The sequence below is a fragment of the Callithrix jacchus genome, chromosome 7 (assembly GCF_049354715.1).
Source record: "Callithrix jacchus isolate 240 chromosome 7, calJac240_pri, whole genome shotgun sequence".
Lineage (NCBI taxonomy): Eukaryota > Metazoa > Chordata > Mammalia > Primates > Cebidae > Callithrix > Callithrix jacchus.
The window spans coordinates 58,877,339-58,903,990 of NC_133508.1; the positions used below are offsets into that span (position 1 = coordinate 58,877,339).

General features: G+C 56.1%; 1 protein-coding gene across 1 annotated transcript; it reads right to left on the bottom strand.

Annotated features, from left to right (window-relative positions):
* Positions 1–73: 73 nt before the first annotated feature.
* Positions 74–26,652, bottom strand: WNT4 (Wnt family member 4). Its single transcript, XM_035308087.3, has 5 exons — positions 26,377–26,652; positions 11,845–12,080; positions 4,007–4,138; positions 3,773–3,915; positions 74–3,116 (listed from the first exon to the last, which is right to left on the bottom strand). The coding sequence occupies exons 1-5, from the start codon at positions 26,451–26,453 to the stop codon at positions 2,649–2,651; spliced, it is 1,056 nt and encodes a 351-aa protein (XP_035163978.1). The 5' UTR covers positions 26,454–26,652; the 3' UTR covers positions 74–2,648.

A 26,652-nucleotide genomic window follows, 5' to 3' on the forward strand; every position in this document is an offset into this window, starting at 1 on the left:
TATTTATCTGCTATTCTCATGTCCTTCTCCAAGTCTCTTCTCCCTATTCTATAAAAAAAAGTCACTGTCACAATTGCAAGATAAAGAAATAATCGTTTTATCATGCATCAGACTATGTCATGAGGACATCACAATGGCAAAGAGCCTAGTATAAAAACTGGAGGATGGGATGGGGCAGCAGAATGGGTTAGCAGCATCCAGAGCTGGGGTTGATCTAGCCCTAGGCCTAAGGACATCACCTTTGCCTTGGGATGAGAGGAGAGTGGTTTGGGCAGGACGTGGACCCTCTGGCCAATTTCCAGGCCATGGTGGGGCCAAGAGGGGGTGGGTTATGTAAGGGTTGTGCCAGTTCCCCCAGGATCCTTTGGAGCTGGGCGTGTCCAAAAAAGCTCCTTTTTCTGTGGCTATGGATTCCTTTGACCTCTGCAGCACTGGTGGTGGTCGGCTTGGGCAGTGGTTCCTAGAATCTGATCTGATTAACCTAGGTCGCAACCTTCAGAACCCCAGGAAGATCTGCTTTAGGAGCTTCCTGGCAGGTGAAAAGGGCAGTTCCCATCATATCAGTATCCTGCCTGGACCTACTGTTCCTTGGATGGGGAGAGTGGCTCAGCTCTTTTCTCTGGGAGGGGAGGGCTCCTCACTTCCCTTTTTCTGGGTCTGACTTCTGCTAGTGAGGGATAGTATTTTTTCTGGGCTTAGTGGACAACTGAACAGTTAGCCAGAGGAGCAGTGGACCCAGCTGGGCAGCTTTTCATCCACATCAGAGCTGGCCTGCCCCAAGATTATCCCCACATTTGAATGTGGCTCCACACCTCACTTGGTTTTGGCTTCCTCCTTGTATGGACATTGAGCAGAGATCTTGGCTGGAGGCCAAAGGTGTTGTCCCTGTCTTCATGAGGGAGGCAACACTAGGAGGCACAAACCACAATACCTGGAGAAAAGTTTCTGCAGGCCGGAGCCCATATTCCGAACTCGGGTGTTGAATTCAGCCACTGAACACAGGAGCCAAGAGCTTGGAGTGTGGGAACCCCAAATGGGATCACAGAGCACAAGATTTCAGACCTGAAACTTAGAGCCCCAGTGTGGGCAGCCTGGGAACTGGGCTGACAGCAAGTTCCTCTGCTGATTGGGAGCCCATCTGAGAAGCAGCTGGGTCAGGGGCAAGGTCCTGCTCCTTGCATGTCCTGCTCACAAGCCTGGGCTGGGCTCCTGATGGTTTGGCGGTTGCACAGGATCAGGCCTGGGTTGCTGGTGCTGTTTCTTGGGAAATCTTGCAGTACCCATGGTACCTGGGACCCCAGGGACCTGGAGGTGCTAGGGATGGGTACACTGCTGAGACCTCACTGTCAGCCTTCCAGCTGTTCATGTCTTCTCTCAGAGCCTGTTCTGCCCTCAGGAACCACGTAGGCTCCAGCTCAGCTTGTGGTCTCTGGCTCTTGCTGCTTCCCTTCCCTTTTCCTCTAGCCAGAACCCCCCTGCCCCAGGCTCAGACCCAAGAAGACCTGCAGTTTCTCTGCCTCTGTGTACAAGAATCAAGGAGGAGCCTTGGCTGGAGGACTCTCCTGCCTCTGCCTCTGCATCCAGCTTGCTGTGAGGTCTAGTGAGCATTGCCCTCTCTGCTATCAGATGGGCACTAGTATTCCTGTTTTGTCTGCTTTCCAGGACTGTTGTGGCCATCAAGTGAGGTGGCCTGTATAGGGCTGCCTAGAACACATAGTATTTGCTCAATAAATTGTGTTGAGTAACATAATGGGAGAGGACTTTACTGCACAGCCCTTTCTTTCCTCCCTCTCTCTCTCTCGTGTGTGTGTGTGTGTGTGTGTTGTTTTGATTTTCAGTTTCATGGATGAACAGCACTGTGATAGGTGACTCGGGCATACTGCAAAGGCACAGCCGGGATCTCTGGTCCAGGATGGTAGCCTATATGCCTGCCTAGGTGGGTCTGAGGAGTGATGAAGTGTCTCCCTCCTAGGAGGCATGCTGGGGCAGGCTGGACTCTAGGGTGGGACTTCAGCCTTCTCTTGCCTTCACCTCCCTCTTGCCTGGAACGGCCCACAGAGATGGAACCGCTAGCTGCCCATGTGAGGGTGGAAATGAACCTGGTGCCCTTGACCTGGTATCTGCTTGTTCCCTTTCTCAGGGCATTTGAGAGACATGGTTTCTAGGCCTAAGCTGCCAGGAGTCCGTGTGTATATGGGTGCTGGAGAGTTGAGAGTTCTTTTTTCCAGAGCTGTCACTTCCATCGACGGTACCTATTTTCCCTGCCATAAGGCCCCTCTTCCCCGATGACATGGTCAGTAGCTATGTGGTGGTAATACTCCTTGTTACTCCACCTTAAGTCTGCAAGTAGAAAAATGGACACAGATAACAACTGAGTGTTCAGTGGCAGCCACATGCAGGCAGCCAGAGGCACGAGCAAGGTCCCTTTGGTCAGTGGCAACCACAAAGGCCCAGGCTTTGGGGAGGCCTTGGTTGGTGCCCTTGGGGTCGCCTGCCTGGTTTTGGCAATAAATAACATGAAGACCCAAAAACCAAACCAAAACAAAAAATACAACCAGTATCTCTTGGGGTAGGTGGTGGGAGACTGTTTAAATTATGGGCCTTCCCTGGGCCACTAGGTGGTTGCTGGCGCAGGGCTAGGCAGGCGGTCACCGGCATGTGTGCAGCTCCACGAGCCGCTGGCACTGCCGGCACTTGACAAAGCAGCACCAGTGGAATTTGCAGCTGCAGCGTTCAGCCAGCTCCACCTGCGCTGTGTGGAAGCCGCGGCCGCAGCACAGCAGCTCACAGCCGTCGATGGCCTTGGATGTCTTGTTGCACGTGCGGCCTCTCGTGCCCAGCACACCGCTGCGCATGTCCTGCTCGCAGAAGTCGGGGCTGGGCTCCAAGTACACCAGGTCCTCGTCTGTGTGTGGCTTGAACTGTGCATTGCGTGGTACCAGCGCCCTGGAGGAGCCCACGCGGCGCGGCTCCACCTCAGTGGCACCATCAAACTTCTCCTTCAGTGCGTGACCCACCTGGCGGAAGGGCGGCACGGCTCGCCAGCACGTCTTCACCTCACAGGAGCCTGACACCCCGTGGCACTTGCACTCCACCCGCATGTGTGTCAGGATGGCCTGTGGGAGAGGGTAGGGGAGAGGGGCCATCAGGAGATGCAGGGGAGAGGCCCTGGGGCTGATGCTGCAGTCAGATTTACTGTCGTGCTTCCTCTTAGAATTCTGTGGGACTGGGCTGCTAAGCAGTATTGGGATAGGTGAATAAGATACTGCCCCTGCACTTGGAACACTGGGAATTGATGAAAGAGAAGCACTAAGGATGGTGTCCTACTAACAGTGAGTGACAGGTTCTGGGTGGGGAGAGCACTGCTGCATTTGCCCTTTACAGGAACCTTGGGGAGCAGGCATTGGTAGGCAGGTGGCGTTGCAGTTAGGTACATAATCTTGGTGGTGATGGAGAGAAAGGTTCACCTCCTAGCTCTGCTGCTGCTTTGGAGAGTGAGTATGTGTGAGAGACAAGGATGGACATACATGTGCATATGTGTATGGCGGTGGCACATGTATGGAGGGGGCCACTTACCCTGTTCTGTAACACCTGTCCACCTGTCTGTGCCCTCACCTGGCCTGACCTGAACCCCACTGGCCTATAGAAGGTGCCAGGTGCTGGCAAGAGCCTGCAGAAATGTTTTCTGAGTGGCCGTGTGGGTAGGAGAGTGTGTAGGGCCCTGCGCACGCTGTCCCTGCCCCACTGCTGGTGGGGGTAGTGCCACACTTACCTTCCTGCCGGCCTCATTGTTGTGGAGGTTCATGAGGGCTCTGCTGGATGAGGCCCCCTTGCTTCTCTCCCGCACATCCACAAATGACTGTGAGAAGGCCACGCCGTAGGCGATGTTGTCAGAGCATCCTGACCACTGGAAGCCTGGGGTGTGGTGGGCACAGAGAGGGCTGGGGTGAGCAAGAGCCAAGACCAAAACCCCTGCCCTCCCACTCTGACCACCTCCTGTACCTACCCTCTGGGCTGACCCCGTGCACTGTCCGGTCACAGCCGCACTTCTCCAGCTCCCCACTGCTGCATGCCCGCGTCACCGCAAAGGCCACACCTGCCGAAGAGATGGCGTACACGAAGGCCGCCTCCCGAGTGCCTGTGGGAGGCAGAGGGAGGGCAGAGCTGGGTCCCAGGGCTCCTCCCAGTACCCTCCTTTGTAGAAAGGGAGGGGCACATGGGGCCTCCTGCATGTTGGAAGCCAGGAGGGAGCAAGACAGGTAGAAATTGTGTGCTAGGCACCCCACGCCGCTGGTTCTTATCACACCAATAGCTGGATCTGCTTTCTTTACCAGGCAAGGCTTAGGGCTCGTCACGCATGAGGATCCTGTCATCCTCACAACCACCCCAGGAGGCAAGTATTATTGCCATCTCCATTTAAACAGAGAGGCTCGTTGGCTTTTCTGAGGCCACTGAACCAGCCGACAGTCTGGCTTCAGAGCCTGTGTTCCCAACTCCTGTGGGAAGCTGTTCTTGCTCCCTCCCCAGAAGGTTTGTGAAGGTTTATGGAAGACCAGACAGGCTGGGAGAGGTGAACTGGCTTGCCAAGGCTGCAGGTAGGAAGAAGGACTGGATTATAATACCCAGGTCTGGCTTCCTTTCCCCAGCTGGCCCCACTGGGCTCTGAGGAGTCACCCCACCTTATGATCCTGCCCCTTCCTCAGACTGGGCCTGTTTCTGAAAACGTCTTGCTTTCTTAGAGTAAACAGCAATAACAATAGCTTCTTCGTAACCCCTGACCCCTACTGTGGCTAATTAGGAGCTACCTATTATGCATAAGCCTTCCACCACTGGGGGCTTCATTTTATCCCATTTTATAGATGGGGAAATGGAGGATCAGTGGGGGAAGGGATTTGGTCCCAGTCACCCAGCCAGAGTACCACGGAACCAAGACTCAAGCACGCGTCTGTCTGCCTCTGCCCCATGACTTCTCAGTGATTCTATTTTGGTGCCGGCCCTCGTCCGCTGCCTGAATGGATGTTTTTATCCTCCTAAGAACTGTGCCTTGGGGGTGTAGCTGTTGTGGACTTTCTTTCTGGGGGTGGGGGACACTGTGTGAGCTGGAGTATGCATGGCTGGCTGGGTGTGTGACCAGACAGCAGGCTATGCTCCCCTCCTGGACCCTGTAAGGAAGGCCTCTGTGTGCTGTGACTGTCCTTCTGTCTCTTGCTGGAGTGTCTGTGTCCGCAGAAGCGGAGGGGGGCAGGCTTTGGCCTCATGGTTGGCAATTACCTCTGTGACACCCAGGCCTGTGCTCTTGGCTGCCCCAGGGAGCAGTCGCCATGGTCAGATGGAAACAATCACCTTCTCTGTGCCTGTCTGTGGACAGAGGCAGTAGAGGCTGAGCACTGGGGTGGGAGGCAGCTCAGTCCCCGACCACTCAGGACGCCCTGTTCTTGGTTCGGCCTTGAGCTGGCGATAGTGCCCACCACCCACTCTCCACTGCCCACTCTCTGCCCTGGCTTGGCCATTTTGGGCCAGCGTTGGGGGGCTTGGCTGGAGCAATGGAGCCTCGACAGCCTGAAACGGAGTCTTCTGCAAGTTAATCGAGGTTAATAGCAGGATCATGTTGGTTGGTTTTATGCTGTGGCCGCCCAAAGAGAGACAACTTCAGTTTCTGGTATTTCTGGTATTTCCAGGCCTGAACCAGCACAAATCTTTGCCCCAAAGACCAAGGGGGAAGGGAAATCAAGAAGGAGACGGGACTGGCTGATGAGACTGGCGGGTCGCCTCAGCCTGGCCTCGCGTGGTTCTTCCTCCTCTGCTGGTCTTGGCTCCCAGGCCGCCCCTGCCCAACCCCAGCTCCAGGCTGATCTCCCCTGCGTACTGGTGGTCCCTGGGGTGCAGGATCCGTAGGGAGGTTGCTCAGAGAGACCTCTGCCTCATTCCCCAAACCAACATTCATCCACTGAGACTCCAGGTTCTTTTTGCTCTGGCCTCGGGAGCAAGAACATTGCAGTTTTCTCAGCTTGGGATGGGCCTGACGGAAGAGATTCTGGAAGGAAGATAATAATGAGCTAAAGCTTATAGGCAGCTTACCATGTGCTGGGCTCTGTCTAAGCGCTTTACATATATTATATACTTGTCCTAACAACCCTATGAAGTAGATACTTTCATCTTTCTTTGACAGATGAGAAAACTGAGGCACTGAGTGGTGAAGCAACTTGTCCAACAACACCCAGCCAGGAAGTGGTGGAGCAATAATTTGAACCCAGGCAGCCAGACTCCAGAGCTTTCAAACTTGACATTATTCTGCCTCCCAGAGCCCCTGAGCCCCTGGGAGTACACATGCAGTTAATTCCACCTCCCACATATGGAGCCAAGAAGGGCTTCCTTAGGGTCCCCCTGCCACCACCAAAATTCACATGCTGTAGTACAAGCCCAATTTCTTCTGTGGGTTCTTTACTGGGGGATGGTGAGCAGTTGGCCTCTGGGCTCAGCACAGGAGGCCCCAGAAAGTCTGGAAGATGTGGGCAAGCACCCATGCCCCTATAGCTGACGGTGGCTCCTCAGAAGCCTCCGTCAGAAGGCTAGTGGAGGCTCCTCCACTAGCCTCCACCTAGTCCTGGCTTCCAGGCCTTGGACTCCAGTGTGGTGGCCCTTCCCAGCTCCTCACCTCTGCCCAGGTGCCCAGGCTGGAGCCCTGCTTGCTCGAGGAGGATCTGGCAGAGCACTCTCCCGGGGGTCACTCAGACATAGAGAAAGACCTATGGTCCACCTGGGCAGGTAGCAGCAGGGGTTCCCTAGCAAGGTGACAGATCCTGTGCCCTGGCCAGGGGCTTTCCAAGGGAGGAAGGCAATCCTCACCTGGTCCTTTCCTGGGCCAGGGTAAGGCAGAACTCTCTATGGTGTTCTTCCTTTTTCATACGGCCATTTGCCCCTTCCCATACCCAACTCCTTTCTTCCACTGTTTCTTCTTCCCAGAGCATCCCCGGCCCCTGACATCACAGGTCTAAATACTTGTGCGTCCTCTGGGTCCAGCCTCAATGCCACCTTTTCCAAGGTGCTAAGGCTGCACTGCCTGGGAATTCAGTTATTCTGTAGATCCAGTAACAGCCACTCTTTCTGAGGGCCTGCTGTGTGCTGCCTAAGGTTCATGACAGTCTTAGTAATCAGTTCTCTTCAGCTCTGCTCTATAGAAGAAAAGCTGAGGCTTGGTGGCTTGCCCTCAGTCCCTCAGGCAGTAAATGACCAAGTAGGGATTGGCACTAAGGCCTGTCAGACTCAGCCTGTGCTCTTTAGAGCATATCACTTGTGAAGTCTTTCCCAGATACGGGAGAAGGAAGGGTAATTGAGCAGTTTGGAGTGCTTGGAGAACTGGCTAAGGCTGAGTTGGACTGGCAATGAAGCCATAGGCTTGCTGATCCCCTGGGTGCCAGAGCAGGTATCCTGATGGAGGTGAGGCCTAGCTGGAGTCTTGGGGCAGGACAGGCACTGTTTCCCAGGATAACCTTATCCCCCATTCTTCAACCTCTATCCCTGCTCAGTCTGCCTTTCCAGTTCCCTTTACTCTCTTAGATGTGCAAAACCCCACCCTTTCTTGAAACCATCTCTAGGAAGCTTTTTTGGATTTAAGAGACAACATAGGATAAGGGAAAGAGCAAAGGTTTCACAGGAAAAGTTGTACTGGATTCTCACTAGCAGTGTGACCTTTCCTTCTGAGCCTTCCTGAATTGAGTGTTCTCACCTCTAACACGGAGATAATGCCACTGAAGCAGGCCAGACCTCGCACCTCTCTCTCCCTGCCCCACGCGTCAGAATCAGGATGTCACCAGCTTTATCTTCTAATTGTCTTGTGTGTGTCTGACCACTGGAGCCTCAAGGCATTCCCAGTCTGGGAGTTTCTCTGGGGTACCCTCTCCCCAGATCTTCTGTAACTTAGGCATCAAAAGGCTGGCCACAGAGGTCATGCAGGAGAAAAAAATGTTCAGCCCATTACTGGGTCCAGTGTGATGCCAATATTGAGGACAAAGGTGAGAGGGCAGGTGTTAGTGCGGCACACCCAGGACTACAGAACATTTGCTTCTTAGGTCTGCGTGGTGCTGTAGTCAGGAAAGTGTCCTAGATGGTTTAGACATGGGGAATGGACACACAGGCCTGGGTTTGGACCCTTGCTTTGCTATGGCCAGGGTACCACATGGCCTCCCAGCCACAGCAGTCAGAGCCTGAAGGGGCCTCAGAATTCATCATGTCCCTCATCTCAGGACAGGGACTTGCTCAAGGTCGTAGAATGAGACATGGTAGATGCAGAGGAGGCCCGGTGCTGTCTACAGATGGAGGAGAGCAGAAGGGGAGTTTTTATTGCTTTTCCTACCTCTCCCATCCTGCCCAGGCCAGCCCACCTGGAGGCCCCACACACCTTTGCCAGGCCCTATAGCCTCCCTCCCACCCTCATACCCTTTGGTTCAATGGATATTTATTGGTTTATTTGATATTTATCAGTTCATTCAGTATTTAATGATTCATTGAATATCAGTTACCTTTTATGTGCAGGGCCTGCTCATTTAATATTTTAATAGGCCTTGGGATTAAGAGGTGACTAAAACACAGAGGCCATCCCACATCTAGCCCTGAATACCTGCTCAGCCAAGAACCACTGATCCCCACACTCCTGGCCATGCCAGATGCCATCTTCACCAAATTTTTGGTAGATTTTCAGCCTAGAACACACAGTTTTGCCCCAAATTACACACACCTGCCTCACCGTTCTTTATTAGTTCACTGTCCTTCTTGCCTCCAGGCCAGGAGCAGGGGAGGCTGAGACCTGAGGCAGTGCTGGCAGTGGGACCTCCCAGCCCTGAGCCCTGAGGGGGTCAGTTAGCCGTTCCTAATCTCCCTGATCCTCATGGGAATCCTAGGAGGCTGGTCCTGGGGTTGTCAAGGAGGACACTGAAACTTAGAGAGGGCACAGACCTTGCTCAGAATCTCCCAGCCAAGAGTTGGCAGGCCCAGGGCTGGGGGTATTCCCACCCTCTGCTTGCTGAGTCTCCGTTCTCAGCTGTGATGTGGGAGAACAGGACTATAAACTCAGTGTCACAAGGGTGACCTGATGCAATAGCACACAATAGGCCCTCAACAAATGGGGGCTCCTTCTCTCCTCTCAGTCCCCATGGGGGCTGGTCTGGTCTGTTAGCTCTGTCTTCCATGTCTGATGCCACAACCCAGCCAGGCCGCTCATGTATGCAGGCTCCAGCCATGTCCCTAGTCTTGAGGGCTGGGCATGTGAGTGAGGCCCACTTACACTGGCTGCTGCAGGTGACAACAGCTGGTGACAGGAGGCACCCTTCTTGGGTGAGGGTCTACACGCAGTGCTTGCCATGCATTAAGTCACTGTATCTCCAGGACAGCCTCATGAGGTGGGTCTGCATGTGGTCTTGGTGCCAGGCAAGGACACTGATGCTCAGGGGAGTACAGTTACTTGTCGGGGGTCATGCTTGTCCATGCCCTTCCTCCATCTGCCTCACCAGCCAATCCCTGGACCTTCTGAGAGCAGGACTTCCTCTCGGACCTCAGGAGGGACAAGCCCCTTTTCCTCTTAGTCAGTGGAGACAAATTAAGAAGTTTCTAAGAGGAATTTTACTAGGGAAGAGAACAAAAACTTCAAAAGGGAGGAGTTTGATGAGTCAGCAGAGCTCAGCCTCTTCCTCCAAGTGTGACTGGCACCTGCTGGGTGTGACTGGCCTAGTCTCGGCACCTTGACATGTCCCTCTGCAAAGGGGATTGGACTTTTGACTCCACCACTCAGACTTTAGTCCAGAGCAGGTGACACCCAGCCCTAGTAGGAATATCAGCGTTCCTCAGAACTTGCTGAGCCTGTGCTGGGTGCCCCCTTCGTTCCTCCCACATAGGTAAGGAGGGCTTTTCTCTGGGTCCTGAGTACCCATGATGGCTTCAGGCCAGCATTGCTCCAGGTTTCCCCCTTCCTTGCCCCTTTGAGTCCTCGACTCCGATCTGCTTTCTGTCATTAGATGGCATCCACTGTCTTCTCCATGCCAGGCTTTGCCACATGCTGAGAAACAGGTCAATGAGGCCTTCAAAGGGCTCGAATCCTTGTGCTAGGGGAATGGAGTTGGGTGAGGAGATGCACATTTCAATCTAAAAGTTGTGCCAGAAGCAGTGGGAACACAAGTAGTTTAGACAAAAATGTGTGTATCTCTCTAAATAAGAGAATAACAAAGCAAATGGGTGAAAGTGTAAGCTGTCGGTGAATTGAGTGAAGAAGATATAGGAATTCCTTTTACTACTTTTGCAACTCTTCTGTAAGTTTGAAATTATGATTTAAAAAAATCACACAGCAAGAACAAAGAGCTTTGGAACCCAGAAGGAAGAGCTGAGAAGGTGTCGTGGAGGAGGGAACTGCTGAGCCCTCAGGAAGGGGCTTGGGTGTTTGGAGTAGAGGGCATTGCATGTAGAAAGGGAGGTGGGGAGAGGGGGTGACAGCCTGCCATATGAAATCTGCCAGTCTATCCACCGATCTGTCCAAGACACACGTACTGTGTGCAAGGGCTTCTCAGGCCTTGGGGCTGCTGTTTGAGGCTGGTTCTGGGGCCCCATCGACCAGGCAGCCCTGGGCCCCTGGAGGCAGCACTGCCATCCTGGGAAATCCTCCACTGCCAGGCTGCTCACTAGGTCTCTGATTCTTTTCCAGAGCAGCAATGTTCAGCAATGCCAAACGAGATCATTGCCTTTTTGGCCCATGCTAGCTCCTAGGAGAATGGCTTCCAAATTTCTATCACAGTTGGTTTCCAGCAACATCCAAATGGTTTGCCACAAGCTCAGCAGCCCGGGCTGTCCAGGACCACAGGTGCCAGGAGAAGGGTTGGCCCAGGCAACCCCGTCCTGCTGCCTGAGCAAGTCAAAGGGCCCTGTCGATGGTTAGTGGCTCGGAAGTGTCAGTTTCATGCTCAGGAAGTAGAAAAAGGGGCCCGTGGTTTAGAGTACTTCTTCGAGGGCAGGGGCTTGGCCAGTGACCTCTGGAGGAGACTTCCAGCTCCACAGAATGTGCTTGGCCCCACTGATTTTGGCTTCATGCTGTCTCATATGTCTGGTCTCAGCTGAGGGCCAACCTCCTTGGGGAAACCTTCCCTGAGCATCCCAGCCCCAGCCAGGGTGGTGTCCACACTGTGCTCCCACAGGCTCCCCTGGCCCCTTGATCACAGTGTTTCCTCATCGAGGGAAATACCTCAGACCTTGGAGCGGGACTGCCGGGGGTTAAGTCCTGGCTCTGCCACTTTCTAGTTCTGTGACCTCTGGCAAGCTACCTAACCTCCATGTGCCTGTTTCTGCTCATCCCTGTATCTTCGGCCTGGCCATGCTAGAGGTGCACAATAGGGTTGGTCAGATGTACCAAGGAATGGGATGGGCCCAAGTGCTGGGGTGGGAAGAGCACTGGGCTGGGGGTTCAGAGCCTCAGGTCTGAGCCCTGACTGCTCCTCTCCCTCTGAGGAGCCTTGGGCAAGTCAGTCCTGTACCCTGCCCGAGTCTCAGTTTCTTCCTTCATCATCTGCTTACACTTCCAGGAGGCCAGCTCTCCTGAAACACTGCATGCTTTTGAGTGCTGAACCAGCACAGAGCTGCCGCCTCTTCCGATGGCCCCCGTCCCACATGTGCCTCCCACCTGGATCATCCTCCTGTCCCTGGGCCTCCAACGCTCTGTGTCCTTTATGCCCTCACTTGGGCCCTGTGCTGGTTTTGCTTCAGAACTGACCTGTAATAGTCCTGTTGCTCACGAGCATCTCACCTCCTGCCTGGGACCACGCCCTGGCACCACAGGCTCCCCTGCAGCCCCACACACCCTTCTCTCACCTTGTGTTACCACCTTGCCGAAGACAGGCAGGGATTCGAGTGTGGAGCAGTTCCAGCGCCGGTTCCGGAACTGGTACTGGCACTCCTCAATGGCCAGTTGGGCACCGCGGCGCACAGAGTCCATGACTTCCAGGTTCCGCTTGCACATCTGCACCTGCCTCTGGATCAGGCCCTTGAGTTTCTCGCACGTCTCCTCCTCTGAGATGCTCCCCACTGATGACAGCTTAGCCAGGTACCTGGGGAGAGGGTGGCATGCAATGCAGAGCCCACCTCCTCATCTTTCCTGGCCCAGGACCAGGTCTGCGCTTCAGCCCGGGCCTCTGGGAACTGACTCGTCCCAGTGACTGGGCCTGGCTGCCAACTTCTCTCTGGATCCAGTTATAACCCTCTCGCCCAGCTCTAGGAGCACCAAGGGAGTGGAGATGCCATCTTCCACTAAAGGCCTGTATCTCAAGTCAGGCAAAGCAGGCAGCAACTGTGGGAGGGAAGCTGACTGAGCCCCTACGGGATCCCTCTCTGCCCTGGTGGCCCTGTGCCACTGTCTGTGCCAGGACCTTACCCCAACCTGGCTGTGAGCTTCAAGTGTTTCCTGCCGAGATGCCCTCTAGCTAGGAGGCTGGAGCCGCTGTCTGCCCAGGGTGTCTCTTTCCCTGCCCGAGGCAGGAACCCCAGTGATCTTGGCCCACCTTCTGGCCACAACACCAAGATCCTCACTGCCAGCCACATCCTAGGACCACCAGATGGAGACCAGTGTCATTACTGCAGCCCTTTGGAGGTGGGACAATGAGGGCAGTGACGGGCTAGGGTCCAGTGGTAGTCAGGATATGGAAGCGCAGCGTGCTCTCCCCTCTGCCCCTTGAGTTTCTATGCTGTGGAGATGGGACAGCGATGGCTACTCCTCAGAGGGTTATTGCAAGGATTGTGATATTGATGAAAGGAGTTCTGTGAAGGTGCTCCGGGACCAGGCACAGGTGGGAGGAGGGGCTGTGAGTGTTTCGATTTCAGTGGAGGATGAGAGCACCACGGTTATAGGTCACCTCCTGAGTGCCGTGCACCGTGGCTGCACTTCGGCCTGTTGCATCCTTGCCCCAAATCTATGAGGTGGTCATGATTATGCCCATTTCATGGATTCTATTTTTTTTTTTTTTGAGACAGAGTTTTGCTCTTGTTGCCCAGGCTGGAGTGCAATGGCACGATCTCAGCTCGCTGCAACCTCCGTCTCCTAGGTTCAAGTGATTCTCATGCCTCAGCCACGCAAGTAGCTGGGATTACAGATGTATGCCACCACACCCAGCTAATTTTGTGTTTTTAGTAGAGACAGGGTTTCTCCACGTTCGTCAGGCTGGTCTCGAATTCCCAATCTCAGGTGATCCGCTCACTCCCACCTCCCAAAGTGCTGGGATTACAGACGTGAGCCACCACACTTGGTCCATTTTATGGATTCTAAAATGAAGGCCAAGAGGGTGACAGGCCCAAGGTGACACAGATAGCAAGTGCCAGAACTGAGCTTCAAGCCCCTTCAAACTCATAGGTCTTTCTCCTGCCTGTCCTCCTTGGTGGCATTCAAGGGGCCTGGAAGGGCCCTGACCCCTGTGATCTAGGCCAGGAGGTAAAGGGACCTGGAGCAAGACATGAAAGTGCCATTGGGATGGGAGCTGGGGAAGGGCCCTGCGAGGGAGAAGCTGTACCCCTCATGAGGGAAGGGGAGCTCGCATTAACTGAGCACATAAGTCTCAGGTCTTGTTCAGAGATGTGGTGACTGGCTCAAGGTCACCCAGCTCTAAGCTCTAAGGGCAGACCTGGATTAGAGCTTGGGTCTGGACAACCCAGAGGTTGTGCTCTAACCATTGCTCTTCAGCCTGCCCTACCCTTCACCCCAGTGTCCCCAGCCAGGGCCAAGTGCGCATATTAGGTGCATAAGAGGCAGCCCGAGAGAGAGGAGAGCCGAGTGGTGACTCTGGAAGGCCCCCTTTCCCATCTGGTGAGTGGGAGATGCATCTGATCACTTCCCAGGGCAAGGCTGCCTTCCAGGTTCTTGGAGGAGCAACAGAATACAGAGAATCACACCTAAGGAATATTCCCCAACAGGAGATCTGGCCCAGACCCCTTGTTTTACAGGTGGGCACACTGAGGCCCAGAGATGGAGGGGGGCCTTCCCATGCCTCCCAGTAGGAAGCTCCAGGCCTGGCTCTACCTTTAGCCTCAGCCACACAGAATGAAGGCTCTGGAAAAAGAGTGAGTGTCTTGAGTCAGGCCTCCCCCCGGGCTTGCTCAGCAAACTGAGTCTCCCAAGGGTCGGGGATTTTCTGGGGGTGGCAGTGAAGAAGCTGTTGCATCTTATCAAGGAAGCGGCACCAATGTCTTGTTTGAAGAAGGATAAAGGGAAGGTCACTGTTCTCTGGGCCTCGGTTTCCCCATCTGTAATAAGAGAAAGGACCACTGGTTCTGTCTGAGTCGAAGAACTGCTTTGCTATCTGGAGCAGGAGGGATCTGTGTGTCAGAGACAGCCTGACACTGGCCCGAGGCAACAAGGCAGGAAGTTGCCGTTTGTTTGCAGAATGAGGGAATGAATGAATGAATGGTGAGCAAATAGGAAAGTATATAGAAAGACCTATTTATGGGAAGTTTTTCTGATGACAAGTATAGCTAACTTTTATGGAACTTAGGACTGAGCTAAGGACTTTACATTATTGCATTTAATCCTCTCAGAAAGCCAACCAACTCCCATTTGAAGGAGGAGGTAACTGAGGTGCAGGCAGGTTACGTGATTTGCCTTGTGTGCAGGACCACATGGCCAGTGAGGTTGAGCTGGACTTGAACATGGTGTTTGCCAGGCTTCACAGACTTGGATAGAGACAGTATTGGCTCACAGACTAGAACTGACACCAGGGCCAGAAGCTTCTGGGAGCTGGGTTTCTTCAACCCAAAGATGCTAGCCAGGGTGCAGTTGGGGGCTGTCTCCCCATCCCTGGAGGTTCGCAGGCAGCAGCTAAGTTTGTCAGGTATGTGGGTCAGACCAAGCAATGGTTCTTGCATCTGGCTGTGCCTCAGAAACATGTGCAGGGGTTGTAGAAAGTGGAGGTGCCTGGGCCCCAGCCCAGGCAGGGGTTGGTGGGCATCTGAGGTTTTAATATGCCTCAGGTGCAGCTGGGAGGCTAGGCGGGCACTAGTCTGGAGAGCAGTCTGGATAGGTATGGGTGATGTTTCCTTCTCAGCCATAGGGAGCTCTGACTCAGGGATGCCACTCTCCTCACTGTGGCATCGATCGCCAGCATGTTTCCTTTTCCCCGTGGCTGTGGTGCCTGGGCCTGGCTTTCCTTATCTGTAAATGGAGATAATGGTTCTCACCCAGAGGGGTGCTGAGAGGAATGCCCATGATTTGTTGTGTGACACACCTGGCTGTCAGGTACATCTTAGGTGCCAGGTAATTGTGGGGGCAAATGCACAGCACGGGGCAAGTGCGAAGTGGTCTCAGATTGAGGAAGGCCAACCTCCCCTCCCCACCCCCTGCATTCCTGGTCTCCCAGGGGCCTCCCCGCCTCTCCTTCCTCTCTATCAGGTACAGCCCAAGGGATGCACGGAATGGTGTTGTCCTGACCAGGCCCAGGCAGGAGCCTGGAGCCCCTTAGAGGGAAGGCAAGGTCAGGAAGGGGGCTGAAAGGCACCAGAGCCTGTATCTGGAGGCAGAGAGCTTTGCCTGTGTGCTCCCCTGCCTCTGCCTAGCCCTGGATCGCCTGTGAGCCAGTCCCACCTGTTGCTTTTGGCCTGCAGGGGGCGCCAAGAGCCCGACTACTGGCGGTGGGCCAGGTCCACATTCAGGAGGCCACAGGTGTCCCTTGCTGGGGGAACAAGGAATTGAGCCTGATGTTGGATCCTTTCCTGCTCAGACCCAGGCTTGGCCTTTTGGAGAAGGGTGGGGGCCCTGTTTGTGATGTGGGGGCACAGAGCTGGCCCATCCCCAACTCAGCCTCTGTTCCTGCCTCTTGCAGTCAAGGAGGCTGTGTCTGGCTGTGCTGGTGCTTGGCCTCTAGTCAAGGGAGGCACCCCAGGGCAGGGGTTCTCTGGGCAGGGGTAGCAGCCCCGACCCACTATGACCTTGGGCAAGTCTCTGCCATACTTGGAGCCAGTCTCCTCCTGGGTACAGTAAACTGGGGGAGTCCATATGGACTTTCCCAGTGTCGGAGTGGGCCTCCTTCTGCTGGCAGGGTAGGGTGTGGCCCGGCCTCAGGGGCCTGCTCACCCCATGCCAGGCTGATAGATGTGTCTCTGCCATTGAACAAGTAGTGAGATGGGCCAGGGCAGGGGAGCCACCCGCATCCCCCCCACCCAGGCTCGGAACGCTGCAAGGGGAGACAGGCTGAATGACAGTCACAGGGGCTTCGGGTGAGCTGCTGGGCTGCCGTGGCCATGAGTCACTGGGCCAGCTTCCAGGAAGGAGCTGAGCAACCTCTTCCGTTGGCACCAGTGCCCACCCCCAGCCCCTGCCTTCATCTGGCACAGCAGCTGTCCCCTTCCGTACACATGAGGCCCAGCCCCACCCCCACCCCTGTTCCCCCAGACCCCAGGGTCTCGCCTGGGCAGGGCTGGGTGCCAGGGCTGGAAATGGAACTGGGCACTGGCTCTAGAGAGTGAGAACCCCAGGCATTATAGGCTCTCATCCATAATGTTTCTGCTTGCCCGCTTCAGTATCCAGCTAGTGTCTGGTCCCATTTTACAGATGAGCAAACTGAGGATACAGAGACAAAGTGACCTGCTCAAAGTTCCACAGCTAGAGCTGTGAGCTGCAGTGCAAACCTAGCTCCGACTCTTAACCTTCTTTCCTCTGTACCTGGCGGTGGATCTGCTTCATTTACCTGCTGAATGGGCTAACACCACCCTTGGTGCCTTGCACAGGGGATGGTGCAAAGAAGGTGTTTAATAAATGCTTGCATCAAGGATGGAGGGCTCTATTCTGTCAGGGTTCCCTCTGTTTGCTCCCTGGCAGAGTGCTCAGGATGGGGAAGGATAGGGATGAAGGAGGAATGTGGGGGTTGCCGTGGTCTTTTGGTCTGCTGAGGACATGGAGACCCATCAGAGCAAGGCCTGATTAGTCCTGGATGCCTCAGGAATCCCCTTCCAGCACCCTAGGGTGGCTCAATCCCAGAGACACGTGTGCCATCCGCTGACCCTGGAGCCAGGCCAGGCTCAAACATGGAGTGCACCAGCCCTTTCTAGGAGTGACAGAGAGCCAGGGCATGATGGGTGGGCCAGGCCAGGCTGTGCAGGGCCTTGGTCATCCCAGAGGCTTCTCCTGTCCTGGCTGCAGTGCCCCAATTTAGGCTCCTTCCTGCCACTGCATAGTACAGGCTTAGCAATTTGCTGCCTGCTGCCCTGGCCACCCAGGACTCTACCCATGGCCCTGCCATTGATCAGGTTACCACACCAGCCCAGGCCACCCCTGCTGCCGCTACTAGCCAGCTCATGCCCTGATCTTCCCCAACGAGGGCTACAGGTCCTGTAGGCTCCTCCCAGGAGGCCCTCCCTGAGCCCGGCCCGTGCCTACAGCCTGCAAGGCTGGAGGGCCCTTGCCCTGCCAGGGAGATCAGATCCTCTCAGCCACCTGCTGTTTTCATTAGAAACTAAAATTAGCTGGGCTTGTCCCAAGCTTTTCCAGGTTTGCTTGCTTTTTTAAAAAAATATACAAATTCCTAGAGGAAAATCTGCACCTCTGCGATTCCTCCCGGCTCTTACTCTGTGAGTCAAGAGGAGAGGGGACGGGAAATAGCTGGAGCGTTTGGGAGGCCAAGCAGATCAGTGTCCTGGTGGCCCTGCGGGTGTCCAGGTGGGGGCTGGGACGCCAGCCCAGGCCTCTCTACCCCCTCCCTTTGGCCTCCTTGCTTGCCTGGGCCACATTTAGAGCCTCCTCAGGAGCGGTCGTTCCTGCGATACCAGGGAGGAAGGAGGCCAAGTGGGTGGGAGGGGGAGCCGGAAGAAAACAGAGTGGCTGCTGAACAGACCTGCCTTGGGGGATGCAGGCCGGTAGGGGCAAAAGTGACCATGGTCCTCATCCAGGACTGTGTTCTTAGGGGGATGGCACCTGGTTTCCAAGATCCTCACCATGTTCCCCACTCACTTTTAGATCTTTGAATGTTTCTACAACCACGGTCTTAGTATCCTACTGTCCTCCCCTCACGGTGCTCTAGCCCCAGGGACCCTTGGCCTTCGCCGTGGCAGGTGGTGCAGTAAGGACAAGCACCAGGGACTCCTGGGTCCAAATCTCATCTTTGTGTTGCTTGAAGCAAGTTACTGAACGTCTCTGAGCCTCAGCCTGTCCATCTGTAAAGTGGGGAGACTGGGATTCCTGTGCCCGGGAGGCCCTAAATGAATGACATGTGCATGCAGGAGATGCTCGTCCCTGCTGTAGCATTGTTCTAGCAGCAGCATCAAGATGCTCACTGCCACTGGTGCCATCACCAGCCCTCCCGTAGCCTCTCCCGGTTCCTCCCGCTGCCCCTCTGCCGCACCCACGACTAGACCTGGGCTGGCTTCCGCTCATTTGAGTGTTTTTTTGCTTGGCTCTCTCAGCCCTCTTAGACCTGGGTTCCCGATCTTTTTTTCAGCTGATCATGCCTGAGAGGTAGGGCATGCTCCCCCGGGGTACAGTGAATGACCTTGGCAGCCATCCTGATGGCAGGTTTTTGACAGTCTCCAGATGAGGTCTGCAGAGTTCGAGAGTGTGTTTCCTGGCGACCGTCAGACCCTGTGAGGCTGGGGAGTGTGAGAGATGGGTAGAGTGGGTGGTGCTGCTAGGACGTCAAGAGCTGGGACAGTGGGGTGAGGGCAGGGACAATGTGTGTCCAGGATAAGCTCAGGAGTGTCAGGGGGACTTGGAAACCATTTGTAGGCATAACAGAGCGGACGCATGCGACCTTCACTTATGTGCTGCCATTGGTGGTCACGTGACTCAGTATGTCCTTAGTGCAACAGCGCAGGGCTGGTGCGGCAGGGGTCTTCCCCTCCATTTTGCCGATGAGGAAACAGAAGCTCAGAGAAGCACGTGTCTGAGGCCATACAGCCTGCAGTGGAAGGTTAGGATTTGAAAACGGGTCACTCTGGCTCCTAAGCTAAAGAGGACCCAGGGTACTGAGGCATGAAGTTCGGCAGTCAACAGACAGTGGCCTGAGGGAGGAGGCTTGATTCTTCCCATGACAGGTCTTTCTAGAGCCCATGTTTTTCTGAACTAGAGCGAGGTGTCTGGGCTGTGTTCAGGAGTAAGGGGTGCTGGGGACAGATGTCTGGGTGGTTATGGGGCTGGAGGAAGAGTGTTGAGGGCTGTGGTCTCTGGAGCTGTTAGGGCCTTGGAAGGTTGCTGCCACTGGTCCAGCACCCCTAGAGGGGCAGGCTTTGGAGACACTCATGATGATTGCAGGGCATTGGGTGCTGCCTTCACCCCTCAGCTTTAGCATGGTCTTAAGGCTGTCAAGGCCCAGACCGTGTTCTCTTGGCCCAGGTGCATTTCCTCAGGTGGAGAGAGATAGCGGCCTCCCCTGGAGCCTAAGCCTCCACTGCCAGTGTGCCCTGCTCTGCACCTTCGGGCCCCTTTCCCTCTCTCCTGTCTCCTGGGACCCTTCGCTCACATCTTCCATCCTTGGAAGCCTCAGTGTCCTCATTTTCTGACTCCTGATTTCCCAATTCCCATTACTTCCAGTATCCTGGTACCCCAGCCCCCTACATTTCACTCCCGAGGGCTCTATGTCCCCCACTTCCTGTTTGGGAGCCCCCGCCCCATTTCCCATCTCACTGTGTGTGTTCCCAGAGCACTGGTGTATGTGTTCCCACGAAGTTGCCACTTGGACAGGAGCCTGAATGGCCCCAGAGCTCCGTCAGGTGAGAACTTCCCTTCTCTCCCCAAGGCAAGTGTGTTGCTAGGGGAAGTGGGAGTCAAATTGAAGGCTGGCCTGACCATACCTTGTCCCTCGATCAGCAGACCCACCCAGCCTGTGTCCCCAGAACCTTTCATGTCCTGTGGCCACTGAACCATTGAACTGTCCTCCCTGCTGGGCTGAGGGAACCTAGGGTGGGGAAAGAGGAGGGACAGGTGAAACCCCAGGTGAACTGTCGAGGGCCAGTGCTGTTCCTGGAGTGAAGTGCCCGGTTTCTAGGGAGTTCCTCGGCCTTGGGGGATCCCTTCCAAAGGCCCAATCCTGGGAGAGCCCATGGCTGGACCACCTACTCCTACCCCCACCAGGGCAGGGAGGAAACCTTGGTGTGGCTCATCCCCCAAGCAGAGAATAACTGGTTAGGGTGACAGGGCTGTGGGGCTGCTTCCAGTGGCTGCGGGAACAGCTCTGGGAACCCTGGGATGGAGTTTTACCACCGCCGTACTGTACTGCCCTAAGCGCTCAGCACAGGCCCTGAGTGCCCAGCACAGGCCCTGAGGTGGGGAAGTGCTCGACATGTTTGCATGGGGGCATCCCAGGCCATCCCTGGCATGAAGCCTCCCCAAGGGAGTTGAGCTGAGAATCCCCAAGAACCCCCTCACTCTGATGCCTCGAAGTTTGGGGTACCAAAACAGCTGGGCACTCAACTAAGGAGGGGCTACTTTGCTGTCTCCAGCCCTTGGGGAAGGGTCTCTGGTGCCCAATCCTGGGATTTCAGGGCTCATGTACGAACAGAGTGAGAAATAGAGTCTGAAGGGACCGTTCAGAGTCACCACAGGGAAGGGCCCCCAGGCCAGTCAGCATTCCCGCTGTTCTAATGGGCCTCTCCAAAGATACATGTGAGCTGTCGGAGGCTCCTTTCCCCTGGAGGACGCATCTCTTCCTCCTCCCACCTCCCTTCCTCTCTCTCCTCAGACCAGGTCCCCTCCTCTGCGGGGTCTGACTTGGCAGGGAATCTTCAGAACACAGTTTGGTTTTAGTTTGCCAGGACATGGGGGAGGGGGAGCTGGTGGGGTCACGGCGGGGAGCGAGCCTTCCCGAGGTTGGCTGAATCACAGAAGATGCAGTTCAGGACTCAGAGATAAAACCTGGCAACTCCTGTGGAAATCTGCAGAGCAACCCTGGGGTCGCAGCTCTGCCTGCAGCTGCGCCTGCTCCATGCAGTGGAGGGGTGACTGGAGGGCCCACGGCAGGCATCTGTCACCCCACCCATAGCTCCCTGGCCAATCTGCGCCCCACTGGCTCAGCCCAAGCCCCCCTTCCCAGAGGCAGACATGAGAGGAGGAGCCTCCTAAATACTCAGCTTTCTCAGTGCACTCACAGGGCCTAAGTTGGGCGAGTTTCAACAGGTTTGGGGAGCACTGTCTTGTCAGATGCTTGCTGTGTTGCTCAATTGTTAATCCAGGGTTGAGGGAAGAAAGTCAAACCATAGCAGACAGCTGGGTCGTGACTGCTGCCTGAGCCACCCGCCCCCCCAGGGGAGTCTGGTCCTGGGGCGCTGCAGTGCTGGAGGAAAAACCCTCAACCTGGCTCTCAGGGTCTGTCCCAGCCCAGGGGTGAGGGGCAGAGCAGCAGATCTGGGGGGCAACAGTCTCACTTCCTGCCACCCACCTCTGTGCTTTTTAGTATCCCCCAGCATTGGGGCAGTGGAGCGGAGCCTTCCTCTTACTCCCGGCCTTTGAAGATGGGCTACCATTGGACAACAGCTGGGAACCCTCTGGGAACAAGCCTGCCTTCCATTCATCCATCCAAGACGGCTGAGCACCTAGTGCCCGGCAGGCACGTGCCAGGCACTGTGAGATATTCAAGAGGTGTTTATGTCACAGCCACGGCCTCCAGATGTTTATAACCTTGTAGAAGCAGTAAAGAAACCACACTATTACACTGGAGTTATATATAATATGAAATGGTTTAGGCAGGGGATGAAAACCGTAAAATCTGGACATGTGAGAGCAATTCCAGTCCTGCTTCTGATTTGCAGAATGACCCTGGGGAAGTCACTGCACGTCTCCGCCTCTGAAGTGGAGCTGAAAGCAATATATACTCCTGTCCTCTGAAAGTGGTTGTGGTGAGGCTTGGAGGGGAGGGTGTGTGGTTCAAATTAGGTAATCGGTTGGGAAAGGTCTTTGTAAACCATTGATTCTTATTGAGGGGATGATTTTGCACCCCCCATCTCCAAGGGGACATTTGGCAAAATCTACAGATATTTTGTGTTGTCACCTGGGGGGATGCTACAGGCTTCCTAGCCGGTAAGGGTCAGGAATGCTGCTAGATATCCTACAATGCACAGAAAAGACCCACACAGAAGAAGTATCCAGTCCCAAGTATCAGTGATATGGAGGTTGAGAAAGCCTGGTGTGAACTATAGAGTACGGCGAGCATGTTTGTGATTCACTGCCCAGAGCCGTGGAGGAGCTCTAAGGAGATGGGCTTTTGACTATTTAGAGGGGAGAGAGGGATCTTTTAAAGCTGGGAATCAGGGGGACACTTCCTGGGGGAGATGGGCCACATCTGTACTTGTGTGGCTGGCACTGCACATCTGGGCTGGCTCTGCCCTGTCCCTGCCCCAGGGAGTTGTGCCCAGATTGTTGGACTCCACCCCTGGCCAAGAGAGATATAAACTGCCCCCTGGCCCCGGGCAAGCAGGCTTATGGGAGCTTGGCCCAAAGTCGCACACTGGTGGGGACTCGGAGCCAGTGAAGCGTGTGATGCCTCCTTCATCTTCCCCAAGGCACTGAAAGGTGCTCCCAGCAGCAACTCCTCTGGCTGGCAAGATGGGCTTGTGAGCCAGGCTAGGTCTTCCTGACTCTGGGAAGCTCCTGCAGGCACCCTTGTTGAGCAAGTGGGTGGCAGCCTAAGATCCTACCTGTGTGAGATCAGCGGATCTGCGGGGGACAGTCTGGGATAAACAGAGCTTGGGAGCAGCAGCCTGAAGGCTTGTTTTGTCCACCACCCCTATCGATAGGGACACGGCCCTGCAGCTCCCGGACAGCAGCCCTTGGTTCCAGCAGCTGGCATGGCTGCCATTTCCATCACTGTGGCTGGCCCCGTGCCAGCTTACTACATGCATGGGCTGACTCTTCTCAACCACCTTTGTGCACCATTTGGATCAGTGGGTACCATTTTACAGATAAGAAACCTGAGGCTCAGAGAGGTTGAGTAACCTGTCCAGGATCACTCAGCTTTGCAGGGCAGAACTCAGTTGGACCTCAAAGACCTGCTTCTTGGCCATGCCACTGGCCTGTCTGAGTGCAGCACGGGCTCCCATCCCTCAGCCGTGGGATTCTGCTAGAACCCTGCTACCCCACTGCCTTCCTCTGAGAGATCTGCAGTCCTGAAACCTTAGCTTATTTATTCCCTAACCCTCCCCAGCACTTCCATTTGGGGTTCAGAACAATCTACTGAGGACTGTGGCCCAGAGGGAGGAAGGGGCCACCCAATATGTGGCCCAGAGCTGGGACTGGAACCCAATGTCCTGACTCCCGGCACAGCCTCAGTGCAGGGAAGAGGGGACGTTCAGAAATATTTCTGAGCTCAGGTCCATGGCAGGGCAGCCTCCTTGAGGGCAGAGTCCCAGCCTTCCCCCAGGGACTCTGTATCTGGCCCTCCCTCAGTGGTGGGAGCTGTCACAAGCTGTCAGTCAGCTCCTCTGGGTGCCAGACAAGAGAGTCTAATCAACAGCTCCAGCTCCCTGTCCAGGCCTCAGGCTGCCCTCCCAGCTCCAGGCTCCATCCTGTCCAACATCTGCATGCGGCGGGACACCTGGCCTCCTCACCGGGCCACCCGCCCTTCTGAGACAACAGATAGCCCTGGCTCTTGCCACCGGCCAGCAGACCCACCCTGGACTGAAGCCTGACTCCAGGGATTGGGAGAGGAGCTGAACCCAGACCTTGCCCCTCGGCAGGTGCTGTCCGCTCTCCTCTTGCGGCCAGGATTCCTCATGCCTCACACTTGAAAAGACACAGCGCCAGCCACCATGCCTGCAGGGGCACCTGCCTGCCCGAGCTTTTCCTTCTAGAGGCAGCTTTTCAGTCAGACGCCTCTGCCATTTACCAGCTGGGTGACTTGGGCAGTTACCTCTATGATCCCCAGCCTTCTCGTCTGTAACGGCATTGAAACGTTGTTGGGGTTTAGATCGTGCTGCAGGAGTCATTATAATAATTATTATTGTTGTGATCCTACAGTTTCATACCAAGTCCTTCTCTGCCTGCTCGGGCTCACACTCAGCTCCTTCCTCTGACAGCCACAGAGCATGCGCCCTGTTCCACCCATTTGTGGTTTTAGCATGTCTCTCTACCTAGACTCCAGGCTTGTGGGAGGCCAGGCTGTGACATCCATTTCCCCCAGCGCTGCCATTCCTGGCCAGCTGATGGCTTGATGGAGGTTGATAAATATCGGAACCAACCTTGGTGTGTGCCCAGGGTCTTCTCCTTCATAGCCTTTCTGGTTTCAGAGGGTCCTGGGAAGCCCCTTGTTCCTCTTGCCTTGGGCAGAGCAGAGAGACCCTTGGCTTGAAACCGGGGGTGGAGCAGGAGTCAGCTGGGTCATCCAGAGACCTGCTTCGTGGCAACCTGAACCATCACCCTTGCAGAGAACAGGTTTGCCAACCTCTCTTTTCCTCCTAGGCCGCCCCTCCTCACCCCACCCCCAACAGCACAGGCAGGAGAACTGAGTTGTTGGAATTCCCCATGGTTCGTGTGATCGAAAGCCGGGGCTGCCTTCCTGGGGATGGACATCCAGGGATTCTGGGGATGGACATGGGTGAAGGTGAGTGGTGATGCCACCCGGGCCACGCTGGCTGTGCTTTGGGGCAGCTTCAGGGAAGGGGGTATAAGGCCACTGCCTGGGAGCCAGAACACCTGGGTTCAGTGCTTAGCTCTGAGTTTGGGCAAGTAGCTTCCCTTCCCTAGGCCTCAGTTTCCTCATCTGTAAAATGAGTTGAAGACCAGATGCTCTGGAACGACTTTCCACTGCAGATGTTGCTGTCTTCCATGCATGCCTGGGCCAGATGCTTGGACTGCCACTTTTTTTTTCTTTGCTTTTTTGTGGTTCTGGCAGTGCTGGACAGGTGGGACCCAGTTCTTGCTCCTCCTGATGCTCAGATCTGTTTTGGAGACCCGGGCTCTGAACGCATGCATTCAAGAACCAGCTCCAGGGACCTCCAGGGTCCTCCAAGTCCAAATCAGCTCCCTCCCCAGCTCTGCGACCCAGGCAGCATTCAGGGGGGTGGCCTGCAGGGGGGCAGTGGGAGAAGGTGGTGGTGCCCTGGTTTCTGTACACTCTGCCACTGCTCCTGAAGTGTTAATCAAATTAAGGCTCCAAGAAAAACAAAAGCTCCGCAGCCACTTCGGGCTGCCTTGGAGTTTGCTCTCGGAACAGCTGGGAGAATTCCACATCACCTCCGTCCCCCAAGCCCTGGGTGGCTCTGACCCCAGCGAACACGCTCCTTCCAGCCTGGAGGGCTCCGGATGGCCACAATGACCTCATAGCAACAGCCATTGGACACTCGGGGCAATTTCATGGGAGATATTTGTTCTTTGCTCTTGATGCAGAGAAAATTTTTTCCTCTCTCCCTGTCTCCATGGAAACCCCAGCTACACTGTTGGCTATCCCCCTTCCCACCCCATGCTTTTCAGATCAATATTGGAGCTTGGCTCCCCACTGGCTGCCCACAGCGGATGGTGGCAAGAGCTCTGAGCAGGAAGAACTGGGGCCAGGGTCAAGCATGGGGCATGGGGAACCGTCTCTGAGCGGGGATGAACGGAGTGCAGGTCCTCTTGCTCCCTGTCCACCCACTCACTGGAGCTCATCCCTTTAGTTCCCCTCCCCCCAGCAAACCTTCCGCCCCTACCCAGGGAGCGCCCTGAGCGCAGACCCAGTCAAGGAGAAACAGACAGATCACCAGCGGTTACCACCCCTTCCTCCTCAGGCGAGACTCGGGGAGGTGGGGGCCGTTATCTTCTTTAAGGTCTGGACGGAGTTTCTTCCTGCCCCAGGGAAAAACCAAGGCCCCGGGCCCTGAGAGACCAGGCGTCCCGGTCCCTTCCTTCTATCTCCCGCTCCCGCCCCGCAAGCAGAAACAGGTCCCTGCACGCCTCCAGCCCAGCCCGCAGCGCGGCGCAGCTCGCGCGGGGAGCTCGCTCCGGACTTCTCGGGATTAACCTGCTATTATGGCCCGGAGCCCTTCCCTGCAATGGGCTTCCTCGGCGACCTGTCAGCCCTGCTGAGCTGCACCCCGCTCCCCGCGCCCCTCTCGGGCCACCGCCCCGCGTTCGCACCCCTGGCGCACTCGAGCTCCCCGAGCCGCCTATGGGTGCCGCCGGGCGCTGCCGCCGCCACCCCTGCCGCCTCTGCGGCTCTGCACACCCGGGGTCCCCTCCTGCCGGGGTCCGGCTCCCTGCCGCCTCTGCACAGGGAGCCGGACCCCGGCAGGAGGGGAGCCCGGGTGTGCAGAGGGAAGTTGGGGTCGTGGCGGCGGCAGCGGAGCGAGCGAGCCTCAGGTCCCGCGGCGGAGACACCTGCCGGGCGCCCCGCGTCCGCTGCCCCGCGCCGCCTGGCACCGGCCGCTGCCCCCGGGGCCTGCCCCGCCCCGCCCCGCCCCGGCCCGACTTACAGCCAGTTGCTCGCGGCGGCCGAGAAGACGGCGAAGACGAGGAGGCGCAGCGAACGCAGGCACGAGCGGGGACTCATGGTGCCGCCGCGGGCGCCCGGCCCGGGGCAGCGGCTGCGGCCGCGGGGGGCCTCCCGTCGGGGCGGCAGGTGGGCGCCCGCGGGCGGGCTGGGGCACGGCGCTGGGCGCGGGCCGGGGCGCGTGCGGCCGGGCTCTGCCTCCGTGTGCCTGCCGGCCGCCTGCCCGCTGCTGCGCCCGCTGCCCGGCGCGGACCAGACT